The 18,968-nt window shown below is 37.5% G+C and overlaps 4 protein-coding genes across 6 annotated transcripts in view; 1 reads left to right on the plus strand and 3 right to left on the minus strand.

Annotated features, from left to right (window-relative positions):
* LOC127847567 (inactive ubiquitin carboxyl-terminal hydrolase MINDY-4B-like) overlaps nucleotides 1-14,213 on the minus strand; it is a 46,602-nt gene extending 32,389 nt beyond the window's left edge. For both annotated transcript variants that reach the window (XM_052379577.1, XM_052379579.1), the window contains exon 1: nucleotides 14,101-14,213. The gene's annotated coding sequence lies outside the window, so the exon portion shown is untranslated. The remainder of the gene's footprint in view (nucleotides 1-14,100) is intronic.
* The window catches only part of LOC127847565 (trehalase-like), a 230,371-nt gene that overhangs the window by 90,126 nt on the left and 121,277 nt on the right, over nucleotides 1-18,968 (minus strand). The window lies entirely within an intron of this gene.
* LOC127847573 (RING-box protein 2-like) overlaps nucleotides 1-18,968 on the minus strand; it is a 223,944-nt gene that overhangs the window by 72,419 nt on the left and 132,557 nt on the right. The window lies entirely within an intron of this gene.
* The window catches only part of LOC127849305 (uncharacterized), a 228,175-nt gene continuing 223,904 nt past the window's right edge, over nucleotides 14,698-18,968 (plus strand). The window contains exon 1 of the mRNA XM_052382024.1: nucleotides 14,698-16,613. Coding sequence (XP_052237984.1) covers nucleotides 14,715-16,613 — 1,899 coding nt within the window. The 5' untranslated portion in view covers nucleotides 14,698-14,714. The remainder of the gene's footprint in view (nucleotides 16,614-18,968) is intronic.

The raw sequence follows: 18,968 nt of genomic DNA on the forward strand, positions 1-18,968 counted from the left end.
AACACATTAAGATCATCATACATTGTTTAAGATTATTATATTACACACAAATCCAACATGGCGTCCAAAATGGCCGCCAAGATGGCCACCAAAACATATAAATGATCATAACTATGTAATTATCCACACAAATTTGATGAATTTGGTGTCTATACCTAGGTTGTATGGACAAATAACACATAAAGATCATCAGACATTTTTTAAGTTTACAATAGTACACACAAATCCAGCATAGCGTCTAAAATGGCCGCCAAAATAGCCGCCAAACCCTATTAATGATCATAACTATGTAAATATCCACCCAAATTTGATTATTTTGGTGGCTATACATAGGTTTCAAGGGGCAAAGAACACATTAAGATCATCAGACATAGTTTAAGTTTATTATATTACAATCAAATCCAACATGGCGTCCAAAACAGCCTCCAAGATGGCCACCAAAACATATTAATGATCATAACTCTGTAACTTTCCACTCACAATTTATGATTTTGGTGTCTATACCGAGGTTTTCGAGGGGCAAACAACACATTACCATTGTCAGACATAGTTTAAGTGTATGTTACACAGAAATCTCACATGGCATCAAACGACACAATACGAAGGACCACAAGTCCATTACGTTTGACGTGATGCTTGTTATGTGAAACGCCATAGTTTGGACCTGCCGTGATTTTTGGATTTTGACAAGAGGATCGATATTTTCAGCTTCAGGCAACACTGAATTTGCAGGGAATAATGCGTATCTTGCACCAGAAAATACAGTACCCTTGGCTGCAATTGTCATTCAAATTCTTGCCTATCATTAATATGTACAATGGGGACAAAGCGTGCATTCTGTCAAGCCTTAGTTTGCAACCTTGCCACAACCTTCACACAATTGTAATGTTTGACCAACCCTCGTATTGGAAGGCTGCCGAAATCATCACTGATGCGCCACAAAGTGTTGATTAGAATTTGGGATGTTTCATAAACGTATGAACTTGCAGGGAGGGGAGGGGGCAAAGGATTCCTCATGGCAGAAACCGCTTTCAAAAACATACTTGAGGCAGTCTATAGAGAAAATGCGCATATTGTGACACGAAAAACTGTTCAGAGGGCTTCACGGGACCATCTTCTTGTTGAAAAGTGCATACACAGCCAGCTTACAGCCGAAATGACACAGGAAGATCCAGACATTCAGATAATGCTGGATCATGCAAAGGATTTGTACTCTTCCCTTCCTATGGGCAAAATGACGCTAGCAGATGATATGATTTATATCAAACCCGAGAGGGCTACAGAGAAGAAGAAACATGAACTTGCCCAGACCTCAAAGACAAGCATAGTATGGCTGAATTATAAGCTTATGATTAACAATTCAAGGGTGTTGAGTAAAGCATATCCTACTGGGTGTTGGCTGATGCATTAGCATGCAGTGCTATCTATCTTTGCTGCAAATAAGTGACCGAGAGGAAATGCACCCAGACTTTTATCGAAAGTTCGGTATTGGTTTTCACGTTGTTCGTAGGAGCCATCAGTGCTATGCTGGGTTAGGACGTGATCTTGTCATTGAGAACACATTGATGATGTGTTTATAGTGCACATGTGGTCTCACTCGCGGCAGTGAAATGTTCGAGGAAATGCAAACCCCTTGGACCCTATCTTCATCATCCGAGCACAACAGTGGGATGCAGGATTTCACAGATCTGACCTATAATTCCACAACACAAAGATTCAACTGAGGCGTGCATCAAAGGGGATTATTTGATCTATAGCAAATGCAGACACAGATTACGACCTGCTCTCCATACACAGCTAACCCTACCCTGAGAAACATGGTCAATAGGATAGTGGCTGGGTCAGATGTGAATGTTTATACAGTTGAGGCGGTTGGGAAAACGAACATATAGGCCAGTCAACGAAGCATTTGACCTAGAACTAATTGCAAAAGAATTTGTAAGTATACCATGCGAATGTACTACCTAACATATGTTTGTACTACAAAGTCCGGAAATTTTGCTTTTGTAATAAAAGAGATATTAATGGTTAAAGTTGGGATTTTTTCAAACTGAATGTATGGCCCATATTTGCTATCATACCACCAGAAATGTGATGTCACTGGCTTTAAAATGTGACGTCACAAAATATGTAATGGCGGCGTCCATGCGGTAACTCGTATAGATCTGTCAACATGTTACAGAGAAGCCTTTAGGGACCATTAAATGTAAGTATTTGCCGTTGATTGTTTTTAACAACATTAAAAACAAACTTAAGTAAAGTATTTATCACAAATATGGTCCAGATATTTCAATAATTACGTGTAAACGACAGCAGTGCAGCAACATGTTTACGCTTACGTCATTGTAAATTTATTCAAGTTTATTTTCAGAAAACACACAAACTATTGTTGAAACATCAATCTTTTGTCATGAAATACAAATAATATGCGCAGAATACTCCTATTTGTTATTAACTTCTACTGAATTAAATAGGTTAATAAAGGGGTTTTATTTTTTTTTGATTCTACGGAAGCCTATTTGGGTCATAATATCATAAATAAAACCTTTTGCATGGTAAAATTAACATACTCTCATATTCACAATTGCCATCTATGTTTGATGTTTTTGTAAAAGGAATATGTAATGTAGTCATTAATTACTGATTTCTGTGTACCTGACATTAAAAAAAATGCATATTTGTACATATTGATACTATGAAAAACATGAATCTGAACAGTAAATACATGCATTTTATTTTCCAGATGGATACGAAGTTGAGCTGTCCATTGTGCCACGAGCTAATTGGGGATAAGAGGCCGTTTTCTAAACTAAGTGAGAAAGGTTGCCAAGGAATTCGCCTTGCTAGTAAACACCATGCAACCAATGTGACAGTATCTCCAGGTGACATGGTCCACATTTCATGCCGAAAAGACTTTACAAGACCTGGCCCTTATAAGAGTTTGGAAGATAAACCTGAGAAACAATTGCGATCTTTAGCACCTACTGTTGACTTTAAATCTAGGTGTTTATTTTGTGATACATTGGCTAAATGTGGAGTATCGAACAGGAAAAGGTCGTTTGATACATACCCTGTAAGAAGCTTAGAATTTCAAAGCACTCTAGTAAAACATTGTAAGCAGAGGGGTGATCAATGGGCACAGGATGTAGAAAGGCGTTTGAGCCATGTGATCGATCTACCAGCTGCTGATGCCATTTACCATCAGCAATGTAATGTGAATTTTAGAACAGGAAAAGGTATTCCGAAGGCATATCAAACAGGCGATAGTGTCACATCCTCAATGAAAAGTCCTGGTCGTCCAGAAGATAGTGAACAGAAACAGGCATTTAAAAATGTCATTACATTTCTTGAAAATACATCGTGTGAAACTTTAACAGTGCATGATTTAGTGTTTGAAATGCAAAGAGTGTGTGGTGAAAAAGCGTATACCACAAAACATATGAAGCAGAAAGTTATTGAGCATTTTGGTAATGGTGTTGTAATAAGCAGCATTGACGGAAGACGTGACATTATTACTTTAAAAACAAATGCAGCTTCCATAATTCATTCGTTCTATGAAGACTCACAGGGGAAAACTGAGAAGAAAAAGAAAACCAAAATATTAGAAACTGCTGCAAAATTGCTAAAATGTGATATTAATTCAATTAATATTGCAAAAGATCATTACCCAGATTTTAATCATATATCTTCTAAGCAAAACAATGTTGCCTTTTTGCCAGACAGTCTTCAAATGTTTCTGAAAGCTGTTATAGGTCAGTCAAACGACATTAAGGTTGCCTCAATAGGTCAGGGCATTATCCAAGCATGTCGCCCCAGAAATATCATTGCTCCGCTTCAGCTTGGACTTGGTGTCCAACTTCACCATCACTTCGGCTCAAGATGTTTGATTGATCATCTTAATAGCCTCGGATTCTGTTGCTCATACAGCGAAGTCCAACTTTATGAATCAAATGCTGCGGCAGCCTTATCTACACGTATACCCTGACAAGAAACAAACAATCAACCATTTCTACAATTTGTAGCAGACAATGTAGATCACAACACTGGAACCATAGATGGCAATGGCACATTTCATGGGATGGGCATCATAGCTTCGTCTACACCAGGATCTGAGGTTACATTATGTGTACCAAGACGCAACGTTTCTATTGATCAACTTGTAGAAACAAGCAAGATACCAGTGAAGTACTATGTGCCATCCTCTGAGTCCTCTAATGATTCCGTGTTCAGTGAACTCCATGAAATAAGCGTTCTGCGACAATTGCAGAGACCATTGGATATTTTCTACAAAGTGATATGTCCACTACGTTCAAATAGACCAAGTTGGTCTGGTTTTATGCAAACATTTGACCAACATTGTGGAACAATTCAGAAAAAATCCACTATAACTTTCTTACCCATGATTGATCTTAACCCAAGTGATGTCAACTGTATCTATACAACACTCGAATTTGTATGTGGCGAAGCTAGGAAATATTCCAAAACGCCGGTTCTGACTTTCGACCAGCCCCTGTTCCAAAAGGCCACAGATATTATTGCATCACAAAGCCCACACAGCTTACTAAGGAAAACAGTTCTTCGTCTTGGGGCGTTTCACACAGAGATGAGCTTTCTAGGGTGTATTGGTCATCTCATGTCTGGGTCAGGGCTAAATGAAGTTATGCAAACAGTTTATGCTGCGAATTCAGTGGTACATATGTTGTCTGGGAAAGCTGTACAACGTGCAATACGAAGTCATATGCTTATCGACAATGCCCTTACAGTCCTACTTATAGACAGCGCGTTCCTTCGCACGAATGATATTACAGACTATCATAATATCCCTTCATGCTCCAAAGATAGTTCAGGTCTTGATCATTCATCTGCAGAAAAATGCTGATTTAAAAAACTTGGCATTGTTGTATGACGATCTGGATAATGGACTTCTATCAGCCAATGACGTAAGCACAAACGGAAATCTGCAAAACATTGTTCGTCTGTGCGAAGATGAAAGGTCAAAGATGTCTTCTAATCGGACAGCATGTCTATGGCTCCAGTACATGGATATGGTTTCGTTGTTACAACGATTCATAAGAGCCAAAAGAACTGGTGACTGGTCCTTGCATTTAGATAGTTTGCAAAAGATGTTTCCATTCTTTGCTTCATCTGGTCATAATCTGTACCTGAAAAGTGCCTATATCTACTTGCAAAATATGCTGTCTTTGCATGAAACCCATCCTGACGTGCAAGAAGCTTTCAAAGCTGGAGCACATGTGATACAACGGAGCGAACATAATTGGGCCGGTCTCTCAACAGACCTTGTTATAGAACAAGTATTAATGAGATCATTGAAGTCATCATGAGGCCTGAGGGAGAGGTTTGTCAGACACACAGAGAACTAAATGGTTACTGTCCATGCCCATTTGTCTGCAAATGAACTCAGCAATGCAGGAGTTTAGTAACAGTATGTATAAAACAAGTGAGCAGCACAAGGAAACAACCAAAGCAAGGATTTGCAGGGATTCAAAAGATATGGAGACTATATTGTCATTTTTTCGAGATAGAAATCCCTTTGACTCAACAGAAACTAAACTTAGGAACATTGAAAGTGGTGTTACTGCTGATGAGTCGGCGAATCCAGAATGTGCCTTGGCAATTGGAAAAAAGTATATTGCAAGGAATGTGTGGAATACCGCAAAACAAATTTACCTTCAAACGTTCGCTGCAAGCAGTTCCAATGAAAGAAAAGTCCTTTGTAAAATTAGATGATGAAGGTCTGCAAATTGATACACAACTTTTGTTTCAGCGCCTTACAATTGCTGCTGATAGGTACATTGATGATACATCTTCAATCTTTCAGTTTGAGCTAGCAAGTATTGCTCTCTTTTCGACAATAATGGCATGCCTAGAGAAGCTCAAAAGTCTTCATTAGCCGATGCGTTATGGAAACAATGCAAGTTTGAAGCATCCTTGCCTGTGAAAATTGACCCTTCACACATGATTGTCATTGATAGGGGTTCTCTCATTCACCGTATTCCTTGGAAGGCTGGACAGACATTCCACGATATCTGCCGCAGTTACTATTCTCATCTTAAACAGAACTATGAAAACCACATCACAGTTGTTTTTGATGGATACTCTAATGGACCAGATACCAAAGACTTAACTCATTTTCGTCGAACAAAGGGAAAAGTAGCCACACATGTCAAGTTTTCGTCAGAAACTACTCTTCGCACGAAGAAAGATGTGTTTTTAAACAACAAAGAGAACAAACAGAAGTTCATTGAAATGTTAGGTGAATGCTTTGCCAGTGAATGCATAGACGTAATTCATGCGCAAGGGGATGCAGATATCATGATAGTGCAGACGGCCGTCCAGCTTGCAGAACAAAGCCCTGTCACCCTGATAGGCAAAGACACCGACCTACTGGTTCTCCTGTTACACCGCTATCGTATATCTGATTTACATCCAATTCATTTTAGGTCAGATTCAAAATCAGCAGGGAAAACTGTTAAGCTGTGGGATATTCAGAAAACACGATTATGTATAGGAGATGAACTCTGCCACTATCTACCTTTGCTCCATGCGTTAACGGGCTGTGATACGACATCGAGGATGTTTGGAATTGGAAAACCTGCTGTTATTAAGCTTTTCCAAAAAACACCCTCCTTTCGTAAAACATGTGAGGATTTTCTGGCATCATCTATCCATGAATCTATACGTAGAAACGGAGAATCCTTGATTGCAACAATATATGAGGGGTCAGATTGTACGAACTTGAATGAATTGCGTTACAAACGGTTCACGGCCAAGGTAATTACAAGCTGCAGTGCAGTTCAAGTCCAATCATTACGGATGCAGCATCATTTCACAGCCTGAGGGTGTTTTACCAAGCCAAAGTCTGGATGGGCATCACAAGCCTTAACCCTCTTGATTATGGCTGGTATGTTGTGAATAAAGTTCTTCTTCCTGTGAAAATGACATTGCCGCCAGCACCTGAAAAACTACTTCAAGTAGTGAGATGCAGCTGTAAAATAAACTGTGATTCTAAAAGGTGTTCTTGCCGTAAACATGGCCTTGAATGCTCCAGTGCGTGCAAAGAGTGTAAAGGGCTTTGTTGTTCAAATTCACTTGGATTTTCTGACATACTAGAACATGAAAATGATGAGATCTAGAGTTTTCCACTATTTTCAACTATTTTTAATATTAAAGTGTGAATAATTGAAGAATTTGATTTGTACGGCATAAATATCATTGCTTTCATGAAGCGCTGTCGTTTTACTGTTGTTGGTCCATCATAAATTCTTTATCACAATCAACTGGTGAAAGACACTGTCTATTTAAAAGTTATTTTTAAGTGCAACATTTTTGTTTTAATGCTCATTTCTGTTTTGTCTTAACACAAATGCTTTTGTCATAGCAATATGTTGAGTGTTGCACATTTTTGCCCCTATAGTACTTGTATGGATTAGCATTAGTGGCTGGGGTTATATTACCTCTTATTTCTGTCCTTGTAAGTAGTTTCCAGTGCAATAAACTGTTCAGATTGATTGAACAGCATGTTTTCAACCACTGTATAATTATTTGTTGTGAAGCATGCAAAGCAAACTTCATTTTCTTTAATGCATATGTGTGTACAGTCTCGTCATAGGATTTTGTATATAATGAGAAATCACAACTATATCTCTTGTATTATAGTGCTAATACTTCAAAATATGCACCTGTTATTTAAGTCGAAATTTCGATGATTACTTGCAGGCACATACTACTTACAGAAAATCAAACATTCGAAACGGTTTCAATTAGTTTGATTTTGATGATTTGATTTGTTTACAAGTACTTGTATGACATATGTATGACATTAGTGGGTGGGGTAATATTACCTCAAAATTCAGTCGTCGTAAGTACTATCGTGTGATAAAAACATTTAAATTGATTGAAAAACATGCTTTATATTATTTTGTACAAAATGTGTTGTGATACAATGAATGCAAACTAAATATTTTAGATAAATATGGATGTTCAGGCAAATCAACGGCTTTTGTTTATATTTAAGAAACCCCTTGTACCTCTTGTTTTGTGACGTCAATATTTCAAAATCCACAACTGCAAAAGTTCAGGACTTTTTATGGGTTCTTCTAGACACATAACAGTAACAGAAAAACCAACTTTCAAAAATTTTGCAATTAGTTCTAGGTTGACCACCATTTTGGGGTAGATTGACTGGCCTAATAAGAGATATCATAGGGCAGTCAGTCTTTGCTTATAAATTCACGAAAAAATACAGAGCCAAAGCTATTGGGAATAGCTTGGCTGTTAAGATCGCTTCTGACCGTGTTTTTATCCTGCTCTTCTGTTCCAGCGTTTCCTGGTGGTGTCAAAATCTGGAGATCCTTCCCTTGCAGTTGTATTGTCTTTTGATCTGAGCTCCCATCCTGCTGCCTTCTTTGAAACCAAGAACATACTGTGTACAGCAGATAAGCCTCAGATCGCTCAGGCAATTTGATAATATTCTACAGACACATCATGTGAGGCTGAGATGAACTGTAGTCATGAAACAGATGCATGATGGTGGCACTTTGCTGCATCCTGGACCATGGAGAAGGGCGACTTATATAACGCAATAGCCGAGTCTTATGTTGATTCATAGAAAATGCATTACAGAAGCAACAGTGGGGTTCGATGGCTATGAAGACGGTTATTATAACAAAGACAACACGCACCGGAGACGATAAAACAAATGTAAATCATAATGTGAGTTTCAGCAAAGAAACAGAATGCTCATGTAAAAAAGGAAGACTTTTTGTCTCGTGACAGAAACAAGGCCATCATGATTGCTCTGATCAGCACAACTCTGCCTTAAATGGGATGCTATGTTGTTCTGTCTTCAGTGGATGCAGACGTTGAAATTGTTAAAGAAACAGTAAAACGATCCCGTCGTAGCACCACACAGTCGGTGGGCGAGGATATAGATTGGCGCATCTTGATCATGCATTACTCCGAAAGGGATAATAAGACCATCTACTTCTGCATTGATGTAAATAAATAATCAAAGGAACACAAAGTGTATAATATTAACCTTTCGGAAGAACTCATGCTTATTCAGGCTGTAATTAATATTCAATGATCTTCAGCAACAGTAAAAAATAAAGTCTACAGAAGTAAGTAAATCCTGATCCTATTTTGAAGTCATGTTCTAGTTCATTCTCTATTCCAAATGTCATAAATTGGAGTTTATGATTATTCAACTGCTTCATTATAACCTCAACTCGATTTAAGTGTTCCTTGTCTCCTAAACTGTGGCGTTTTACATAACAACCATAACTTTTGAGTAACAAGTTATGGACTTGTGGTCCTTCTATTGTGTTAATGGCCATTTTGGTCGCGGTGTTGGATGTTTGTGTAACACAATTAGCTTATATTTTGTCTGATTATATAAATGTGATATTTATGTGTTCTTTTCTCCCTGAAACCTGGGTATAGACACCAAATAAATCAAATTTGAGTGGACAGTTACATAGTCATATTTTATGATAATAAAAAGGTTTTTGCGGCCATTTTGGATTTGTGTGATACATAATAAACTTAAAATATGTCTGATGAAGCTAATGTGTTCTTTGCCCCCTGAAACCTATATATAGACACCAAAATCTAGATTTAAAATTGAGTGGAAAGTAACACAGTTATGATCATTAATATGTTTTGGAGGCCATCTTGTCAGTCATTTTGGACACCATGTTTGATTTCTGTGTGACATTAATAACTTACATATTGTCTGACGAAATAAATGTGTTCTTTGCCCCCTGAAACTTGGGTATAGACACCATATTCATCAAATGTGAGTGGATAGTAACATAGCTTTGATCATAAATAGGTTTTGGCGGCCATCTCAGTGGCCATTTTTGAAGCCATGTTGGATTTGTGTGTACTATATCAAACTTAAACAATGTGTGAATTTAAATTCACACTAGGCAAATTGTTGTGTACGAAATCAAAATCAATTAATATTCACAGCAGTAAAACCATTTAGAGAATTTGTTTCTTGTTTTTTCATTTTTAATCCTGACGGAGGCCATCTTGAAAATGGACGCCATTTTGAAATTTTTTATTGGCTAACGTGCTTTATCAAATCTATAGTTACTGAAGAGGACCGTAATTACTATATGTTTTCGGACACTTAAAAATAATAATTTTTTTTGTGTCCAAAAACTTAGATACGAAAAATATTCACAAAATACAGGTGTCCGAAAACTTAGATTCGAAAATTGAAGTGTCCGAAAATAGCGTCAATTGTATCAACGACTACCGCTAATAGCACGCGCTTGTTAAATACCATGCCGTATAGTATAAATTACAGTTATAAATGTTTGCACTGCATTTCAAATAATTTTAAATGCTTATTTTATTTGACAGAAAGTTACTTCAAGGTTGTACTTTGACCAACGAGTTCAAAGATGAGCATGTGATGTACCGATACTCGCTAGTATGAACCTTTAATTAACGCATTCAAAAAGCAAACTATGACTTATTTGTTTGTTCATTTCCGATAGTTGTTGTCTAACACCTTCCATTGTTCTTACAACTTGCAATAGGGTGGATCACACTTTGAATTGTTTAGTATTTATCACAGTTATTTTACTGAGAAGGGGTAGTACCATTGCGGTAGATAATTGAACTGTTAATTGGCACTACCCCTGGTAATTGTAATAACGCTTATGCTATCGGGCCAAACCATTGTTTTAATACCAGTTTACAAAGCTATTTACCCAAGAACGCACATATAATGTCCGTTGCCGTCAGGCATGCACCTGCCATGTTTTATGATGTTTATCTGGTTGTAAAACCCCATGATTGAAGTGTCATGAGATATCGAAAACAGGACCGAAATTTGGTAAAATAGCGCTGTAAAATATACTGTCCGAAAACTTAGAGACATTAATAATGGACGAAAACTCGTGTGTCCGAAAATTAAGAGTCACAAAAAATAATTATTTTTGCTAAAAAAGGGGGTGTCCGAAAACTAAGAGTGTCCGAAAACATAGAGTAATTACGGTATTTGTGCCAAATTTTGGTGCTTGCATCACAAACTGAAAGATTTCTTGATATATAGACTTAATCTCCTGAGCTAAGTGGTGGCTCAAAAAGGGTAACAGCTTTAATTGCTTTTGTATAATGTAGTTTTGAACAAGTGAGTTTTAAATAGGGGCAAGTTGATTTTTCCGTTTTATTGCCAATGGAAAAGTAGAACATTTCAACATTTCCACAACCCCGTTTTGGCTGTTGGATACTTCTTACGAGATAAACTTTAACCTTAAATCACTTTGATCAAGTTACAGTTTGAACAAGGGCAGCTTGACCAAGTAGCAGTTTGGCCATGGGTCAGTTTGACAATCGGAAATTTTGAAAGTGTTACACTTTCATAGTGAAACCCTTGGGCACTTTGGACAATTTGTTCATCGAACACTTCGACAGTATGACACTGGGAATGGCACATGTTGGGAGTGACAGTCCAACATTTTAACAGGATTGTTGGATTGAACCATTTTAAAGTGGGAGAATTTGGTAATGAGTCATTTGTACAATGGTACATTTTGGCAGAGCGAAATTTTTCTATGGGATGCAGATCATGACTAAAGGACACTTTAACAGTTGTTCAATGGGAGTATTTTACAATAAGACACCTGTGAAAAGGGAAAGTTTGAAAGTATAATGGTTAACCATGGGAAGTACAGTTAAGATAGGAAACACTTCGAAAATGTGATGTGTTGTCACAAGAAAACTGTCAGTAAGCGCCAGTGTAACCATGAGACAGTGTGACCATGGAAAAATGTGACCATGTAAAACTGAGACCATGACAATGTGACTATGGGACAAAGACCATGCAAAATCATGAATATGAGACACTGTGATAAATTGACACATAGGCCCTGTGAAAATGTGAATAAAGGCAGCCATTTTTGGTCCATTTGGGAAAGTACCGGAACTGGTCCAATTGGGAAAATGTAACAGTAGCGCATACAATCCTGATATTGCAAAAATTCAAGTCATGAAATCCTCAAATTGGGAAATTTGTGTGGTGAGATTGGTAATTTGGAGTCTTAATTACTTGATACTTAATTGCACATACCTATTAAATTAATCGTTGACAAGCATGTCAATATGACCATATTGTACTAAAGTTGTACATGTATAAACAACAACATCTAATCAAGAACAAACACAATCAATAACTTGTTGTTTTTCAACTCTCACAATAACATTTATCCGTCTAACGTTATAAAATTTCAATAATCTTTGTTGTTGTCACTGAGGTGTTTACAATGTGTCGGAGGAAAGACAGTTCCTGTTTGTTGTTAATATATTATTCATGAAATCAAACTTTGTCAAAGGAACACATCTGTGTGAACAATGTCCATGTTTAATTAATTTTGCGTAGTATTTACTTTTATGACTCATTTCATTGAAAACAACAATCAGGTAAAAAATGAGACAAAAAATCGATGGAAAAATACATGGGATACGGAGCAGTTCTATTAATTGAATGCCTTGTGCAGTGCCCCAGATAAGCTGCGTATCTGCGTCTTTCACCCTATTAAAATGTCTAAAAACGCAAAGAAATTCAATAACATGCGTATTGAAAACGCAACCATTTTGATTTGTACGCAAATTCGTCAAATTCGATGCGTACGACACAATAGCTTCAATCGAAAATGCTTTGCTCATTTTCGGCATTTTCTCTTTGAAATTATTATCGTCACGCGTCTTTATTAAGCAAGCGTCTGGATGACGGAGCATGAAAACAGTCAAGCTTTATTAAAACTCGCTGCGTTCTATATTTCATAGTTAAATAAAGCGTCTGATCAACTTTTTTTCTCGACATACATGCGTTTTCAATCTGACTTTATCCGTCGCTCATTGTGCATGTATTTATAAAGCGCCTGTACTTTCAGTTTCTATAACGCTGCGAAATAAAAATGTCTAAGAGAGGTCGAAAGACGTCCGCTATTGTTGCGCAAAATATCAGTCGATCGCAAACTGTTCGAACCAAGAAAGCAAGAGCCAAACGATCATTCGTGTTATCGATTATTTTTGTTTTAAGTTTATATTAAGGACAGTTTCAATGATTAAAGATGTTATGAAACATCAGTTTATTCAAGTTAATTATGATAGTTTAAAGTTTTATTGAATCAATACAAGTGAGCATCTTCCACAGAAGTATAACATCAATGATATAAAGGTATGCATTTTTATAAATCATTTCACCCTATTTCAAGAAGGAAATCACCCTATTTTTTAAAATCAATGGGTGAAAACCCTATTTCTCAAATAATTATCTGGGGCACTGCTTGTGTTTTAAAACGCGAATTAATCAAGCGCGAAGCCACATGCATTTTATTTATTTCATTTGTTCACTTTCCAAGAGTTCAATTTAAGAAAAAATGGCTGCAACTTGAAATAACTTTGGGAATTTTGTTGGGACGCAAATTTGGAATTTTAACTCGATTGGGATAATTACATTTACCGGTAAAGAAAGATAAAAAATCGCTGAAAAGACACTCTGACCATGTGACACTGTGACTATGGGTAACAGTGACCATGTGACAGTTGGACCATGGGACACTATGAGTATATGTCAATGTTACTATGGAACACTGTGATGGGGTTAAAATGTGACCATAGGGCACTATGACCATGTGACAACAGCATGTTGTGATAGTTGCAATAATCCAACTCCATGCTTTTGACCCTCAGGGTGGCTGGGCTGTATGTATGTATTCATAAAAGCTCAAAGCATTAAAAAAAGAATTAAAAAATCCAGGAGAACTATATATACAGGTTAAGACATGGGACATTGCAAATGTGCGACATTCTGCAACTTTTACTGTGGGACATTTGAACACTGTGACTATGTCGCATTGTGTCGCTATTTTAGATTTTCTCAAATTTGCTTTGATTTGGAGAGAGACAATGACTGAATGAGTTTCAATTCCTGTTTACATTTCCCCACCCATAATGTTCGCATGGCATGTCACCTTTACTGATCAAGTTTCGTATGCATAAACATGTAGAAGTATAAATTGACAATGCCACGCATTTTAATTAAGAAATTAATTGCCTTACGCTCCGACAATTTGGGATTGACTGTCAATTGAAATATATTTTTAACAATAACACTCATCGGTTATCATTTATATCAGTTGGATATGTTCGTCCATGTTCCCAGTAAGTTAATTGGCAATTGTGAATTTTGATTAGTTGAAACGTATCTATGGACTCCTTCAGATGAGGATACACTCCACTGTTAAATTAAAAATTTACCGAAAATGTCGTAGTATGAAATAACCCGTTAACACATGTAAAACAGCGCTTTTAACAAAGAAATTGTTATTTTGTTTCAATTGAGCCAATGTTATTTGTAGGCCTATCATTCAATTTTTATTTAGATCTTCATCGAACTAATCGATAGAAAGGTAATCGATATAAACACAGAGGGTGTTCCGGTAAACCAGCTGACCTAGATATGAACATCATGTGACAGAAGATTTCCTACTTTCACTTTTAAAATCAACATCACGAGTTGTGAAAAACAGATAACTTATCAGTATCTGTCATTTCGTAAATTAGAACACATGGAAAGTACCAAACAATTCGCAGGCTTCACGAACTGTACAGTTTAATGCGTGAGAAATTCTTAATTAAATGACTGTTTAATAGTTACGGTAGTCTAATTAACTATGGCAGAAAGAAAAATCAAGAATTTAACGTCAGACTATCTGACATGCACGATTTGCTTCAACGTGTTTTCTGAACCAAAGATGTTACACTGTGGACATTCGTTTTGTGCCAAGTGCCTGGAGGGCTACATTCGCGTGGTTATCAAGCAGCGTGACTTTTTCGAGTGTCCGATTTGCAGAGATCCGTACCAGATTCCTAACGCAGACGACATAAAAACGTTGGTCAATTCGTTCAATAACGACTCGGTGTCATTGTCAATACTTCAGGCATTGGGTGTCCAAGCGAGGCCATCTTTGGAGACGGGTGCTTCCTTCACTACTGACAGCCATGTCGGCATGCAATTCTCGATAAATTCCCCGAGCGACGATGAGCTTTACTGCGCTTGCGCGCGCCACACGGAGCGACACCTTGACACGTTCTGCGCGAAGCACGAGATTGTCGTGTGCGGAGAATGCGCTGAAACTCACCACAGTGGACCCGAGTGTGATTGCTCCTTGGTGAAGCAAGTTATTAACAGACGTCTGAATGCGCTGAAGAGTCTGATTGCTCAACAGACGTCAGATGCAGATCGTCTCTTTGACTCTGACACAGCGGGCGTCAAAACTGTCCGTACCGTATACGCAGACGTTCAAAAGTGCATTTCGGACGTAGAGGAGAGTTTTGAAGACATTTGCAGGACCTTTAAACGTCGAATAGAAAGCGTGAGGACGAAGGCTAAGGCAACTGTCGATCAAGACAAAACATGCACTGACGTTAGAAAACTACAAGCTGATTTAGTGTCCGGTGTTAAATCATTGGAGTCAGAAACTATATTAATGAACCCCAATGAAATCCTTAAAACGATCGCCAGTATGTGTTTAATTTCATCGGAACTGCAAATGAACATCGCGGAACTTGCCGAGAAAATTAAGTCCGGATCGTTAATGAAATACGTAGAAAATGACCTGAATCTTTTAGACTCGTTTGTGTCTGGCGTTAAGGCTACATTACCCGATGAATTCATGACAATCGAAGAAAACTATAAAGAGGAACCAAATGAAAAAGATTTTGTAGTAATCACTTCTAACGGAACATTCGCGGATCGCCCAGATGCGGGTAACGAGAAGAGTGACGTGTATATGCAAGTAACATTTAGCGCAAAGTGTCCGAGGGAAGACAAGTGTATGTTATCTGGTGTCGCATTGACAGGGACCTCGGCAGCAATTATCGTTGACCAGAAAAACAAGAAAATCAAAAAGTTTAAAATACCAGAAGGAACCTTTCTGCATGAACTTGTTGTTACCAACGAACCACACCAGGTCGCGACTCTGAGAGAATCCAGTCACGTAGCTGTGTCATTGTGGGATGTTCCAAAAATCTTGCTTCTATCAACAGACCCTGTTCTGAAAGTTATTACAACGATCGAAACGGCGACTGAATACATCGGAATTACCTCGCATCTAGTTGACAGGCTTGCTGTGGCTAGTATTCAAGCGAGACGCGTCGATGTGATTGACACTGAAGAAAGGGATGATCACTATGTTAGAAAGTCAGAAACACTCTTTCAATCGTGTCGACGACGGTCTTTTCCGGATAGATTAACAGCAACGAGCGACGGAAACGTTGTCGTGAGGAATCGGCGACGGAACGAAATTTCGTGTTTTGGCGGGAACAAATTGTTGCTATGGTCTCGGCGACTGAAGCACTCAGTGGCAGACATTGCGTGCGTAAGGGGAAGGTTGTACGCTACTTTCAATGACAGGAATGAGATCGCGTCGATAAGGGAGGATGGTCAAGGCCCAGTTGAAATTCTCAGCTACAAGGATTTTGTAAAGCGACCGTGGGCTATCGACGGGTTTAAGGATTGTTTGATCGTGACGGAAGATGCACCATCGGATAAAGTACATCTATTTTTATTTGTTTAATTTTAGGCTTAAACTACACACGAGAAAGGCTGCACAGTAGTCAGAATGGTGTCATACTAGAACACAGTTACTACATATCATGTCAGGATGTGAACACATGTTCAAAGTCAATTGTTATTCGTTGTATTGATTGCTCTAATTGCTCTTGCTTATATATCTAGTGAGGTTCGAATACCGGAATTATGTTTTACAAAATATGTTGACATTATATCATGAGTATGTCAGTAAAAGCGGCAGTATTAATATACCTTTTTTATTTGCTTCTTTCTAACGTCCAATAGTCTTTAATTTTAGTTAAGTTGTAAATACTTGTTACAGATAAAAGTGATACATTTTCCTTCAAACTTCAATGTGTATGCATGTATAAACAAGATTTTTTGTTTTAAATAACGGCATCAAATAAGTACCACGGTGATTGACAATTAGCTGTTTTAGTATGCAACTGGTTTGCCATATGTGATTATAGCCATGATTATTGAATGGCAATAGACGAAAATACAATTAGATTTCATATTGATTTAAATTCATCGTCATTTTGAATATCTTTATGCATTGGTTGAAATATTGATATATAAAGATAAATGTATACTCATGCAATATTTGACATAACACAATATGTTTGACAATGAACAGTGTTGACAGTGCATTTTATGCATGTATCTTAAAATGGAAATATGATTTTGAATATGTTCCTCTTAACAGTCATTACGTATATGTTACATGAACAATAACTATATAATAGTGTGTGGAAGCTATATTTTTTTAATTAGTAATTTTTTTCGTGCAGGTCCTTAAAAGCGGCATCTCTGTGTGAAGTAGCTTAAATCATCACGTGATAAATTATTCTCCATCGTCGTATACCCACGCGTGCAAGGCAGATACATTCTAAAGTTATCATACCATGTAGAAAGCCGCTGCGCCGTGCGTTTTCTTTTGTACAGTGTTTTTCAAATAAAAGGAGATTTCGGTTGTAAACAGGGATTTTGCATACCCCCCCCCCCCCCCACACACACACTAAATTAACGCATTGCGCATATGACATTGCGCAATAGTCAATTATACAACTATGCAATATATTGTCATGGTAAAATGCAAGTCGCAATTCACAAAATTCATGTCAGAAAAAGCAATTCGCAAGAGGGAATTCGCAAAAAGGAATTCTAAAAAAAACATCAGAAGTATTGATATAATGTTTCATCCCTAAAGAATTATTACACTCGAATTTGAAAATTTGTAATGCTGGTAATGCTCTATAATTGCATAAAATAAACTTGACCCGATCGCAATTTATGATGCAATGAGCAAAGGCATTTCGCAACAAAGAAAGATGTTCGCAAAAAGAAACGCGCAAATCACAAAAAGCTAGTCGCACGTCACACTACCTGTCTACAAAAAGCGATGAGTCGACACTGGATTACCAAGGATGACCATTGGAACGTGACGCGTATGATGATAACAATAAGTTATTATATTGCACAATGCAACTTCAACGCATGACTAGGGAAATATGTTTAAAGAGATAACAGCGAATATTTATTTATAAAAACTCAGTTGTGGTTAGTTAAAAGATAGCCAAATCTAAACTGAACAGGGGGCTATGGTACATGCATATAATGTCTAAATGTGGTCATTGCACCGAAAAAGAGTCAGTGTTGACAGTGGTTTTGTTTGACATGCTTAAAGGGATGCGTTGGAGGTGTTCTCAAACGAAACAACTTCTTTGAGTTCCCGATCTTCAGAAAACCGCACACATGTCTAACACAGCCGACAATAAAGCGGCTGTATTTTTGTTATTTGACGACGTTGCCACTTAGTTTATTCTTTGAGCACATAATATGGGAACAGAAACCCTCAGCAAAAACAGTCCAACCAGCCGACTTAGTGGCGACGAGACACGTGTGTGAAGTTAGCCTATTTAGCCTATTTAGCCTATTTAGTACATAGGTTGAAACAAACATCCTATTTAGCCTATTTAGCAAATTTAACAGCCTCTTCAGCCTTTTTAGCCTATTTTAGCCTATTTAGTAAATAGGTTGAAACATACATCCTATTTAGCCTATTTAACAGCATTTTCAGCCTATTTAGTATATAGGTTGAAACATATATCCAATTTAGCCTATTTAGCCTATTTAACAGCCTTTTCAGCCTATTTAGCCTATTTAGTACATAGGTTGAAACATACATCCTATTTAGCCTATTCAGCCTATTTAGTACATAGGTTGAAACAAACATCCTATTTAGCCTATTTAGCCAATTTAACAGCCTCTTCAGCCTTTTTAGCCTATTTTAGCCTATTTAGCCTATTTAGTAAATAGGTTGAAACATACATCCTATTTAGCCTATATAGCC

This window comes from Dreissena polymorpha, chromosome 10 (assembly GCF_020536995.1).
Source record: "Dreissena polymorpha isolate Duluth1 chromosome 10, UMN_Dpol_1.0, whole genome shotgun sequence".
Taxonomy (NCBI): domain Eukaryota; kingdom Metazoa; phylum Mollusca; class Bivalvia; order Myida; family Dreissenidae; genus Dreissena; species Dreissena polymorpha.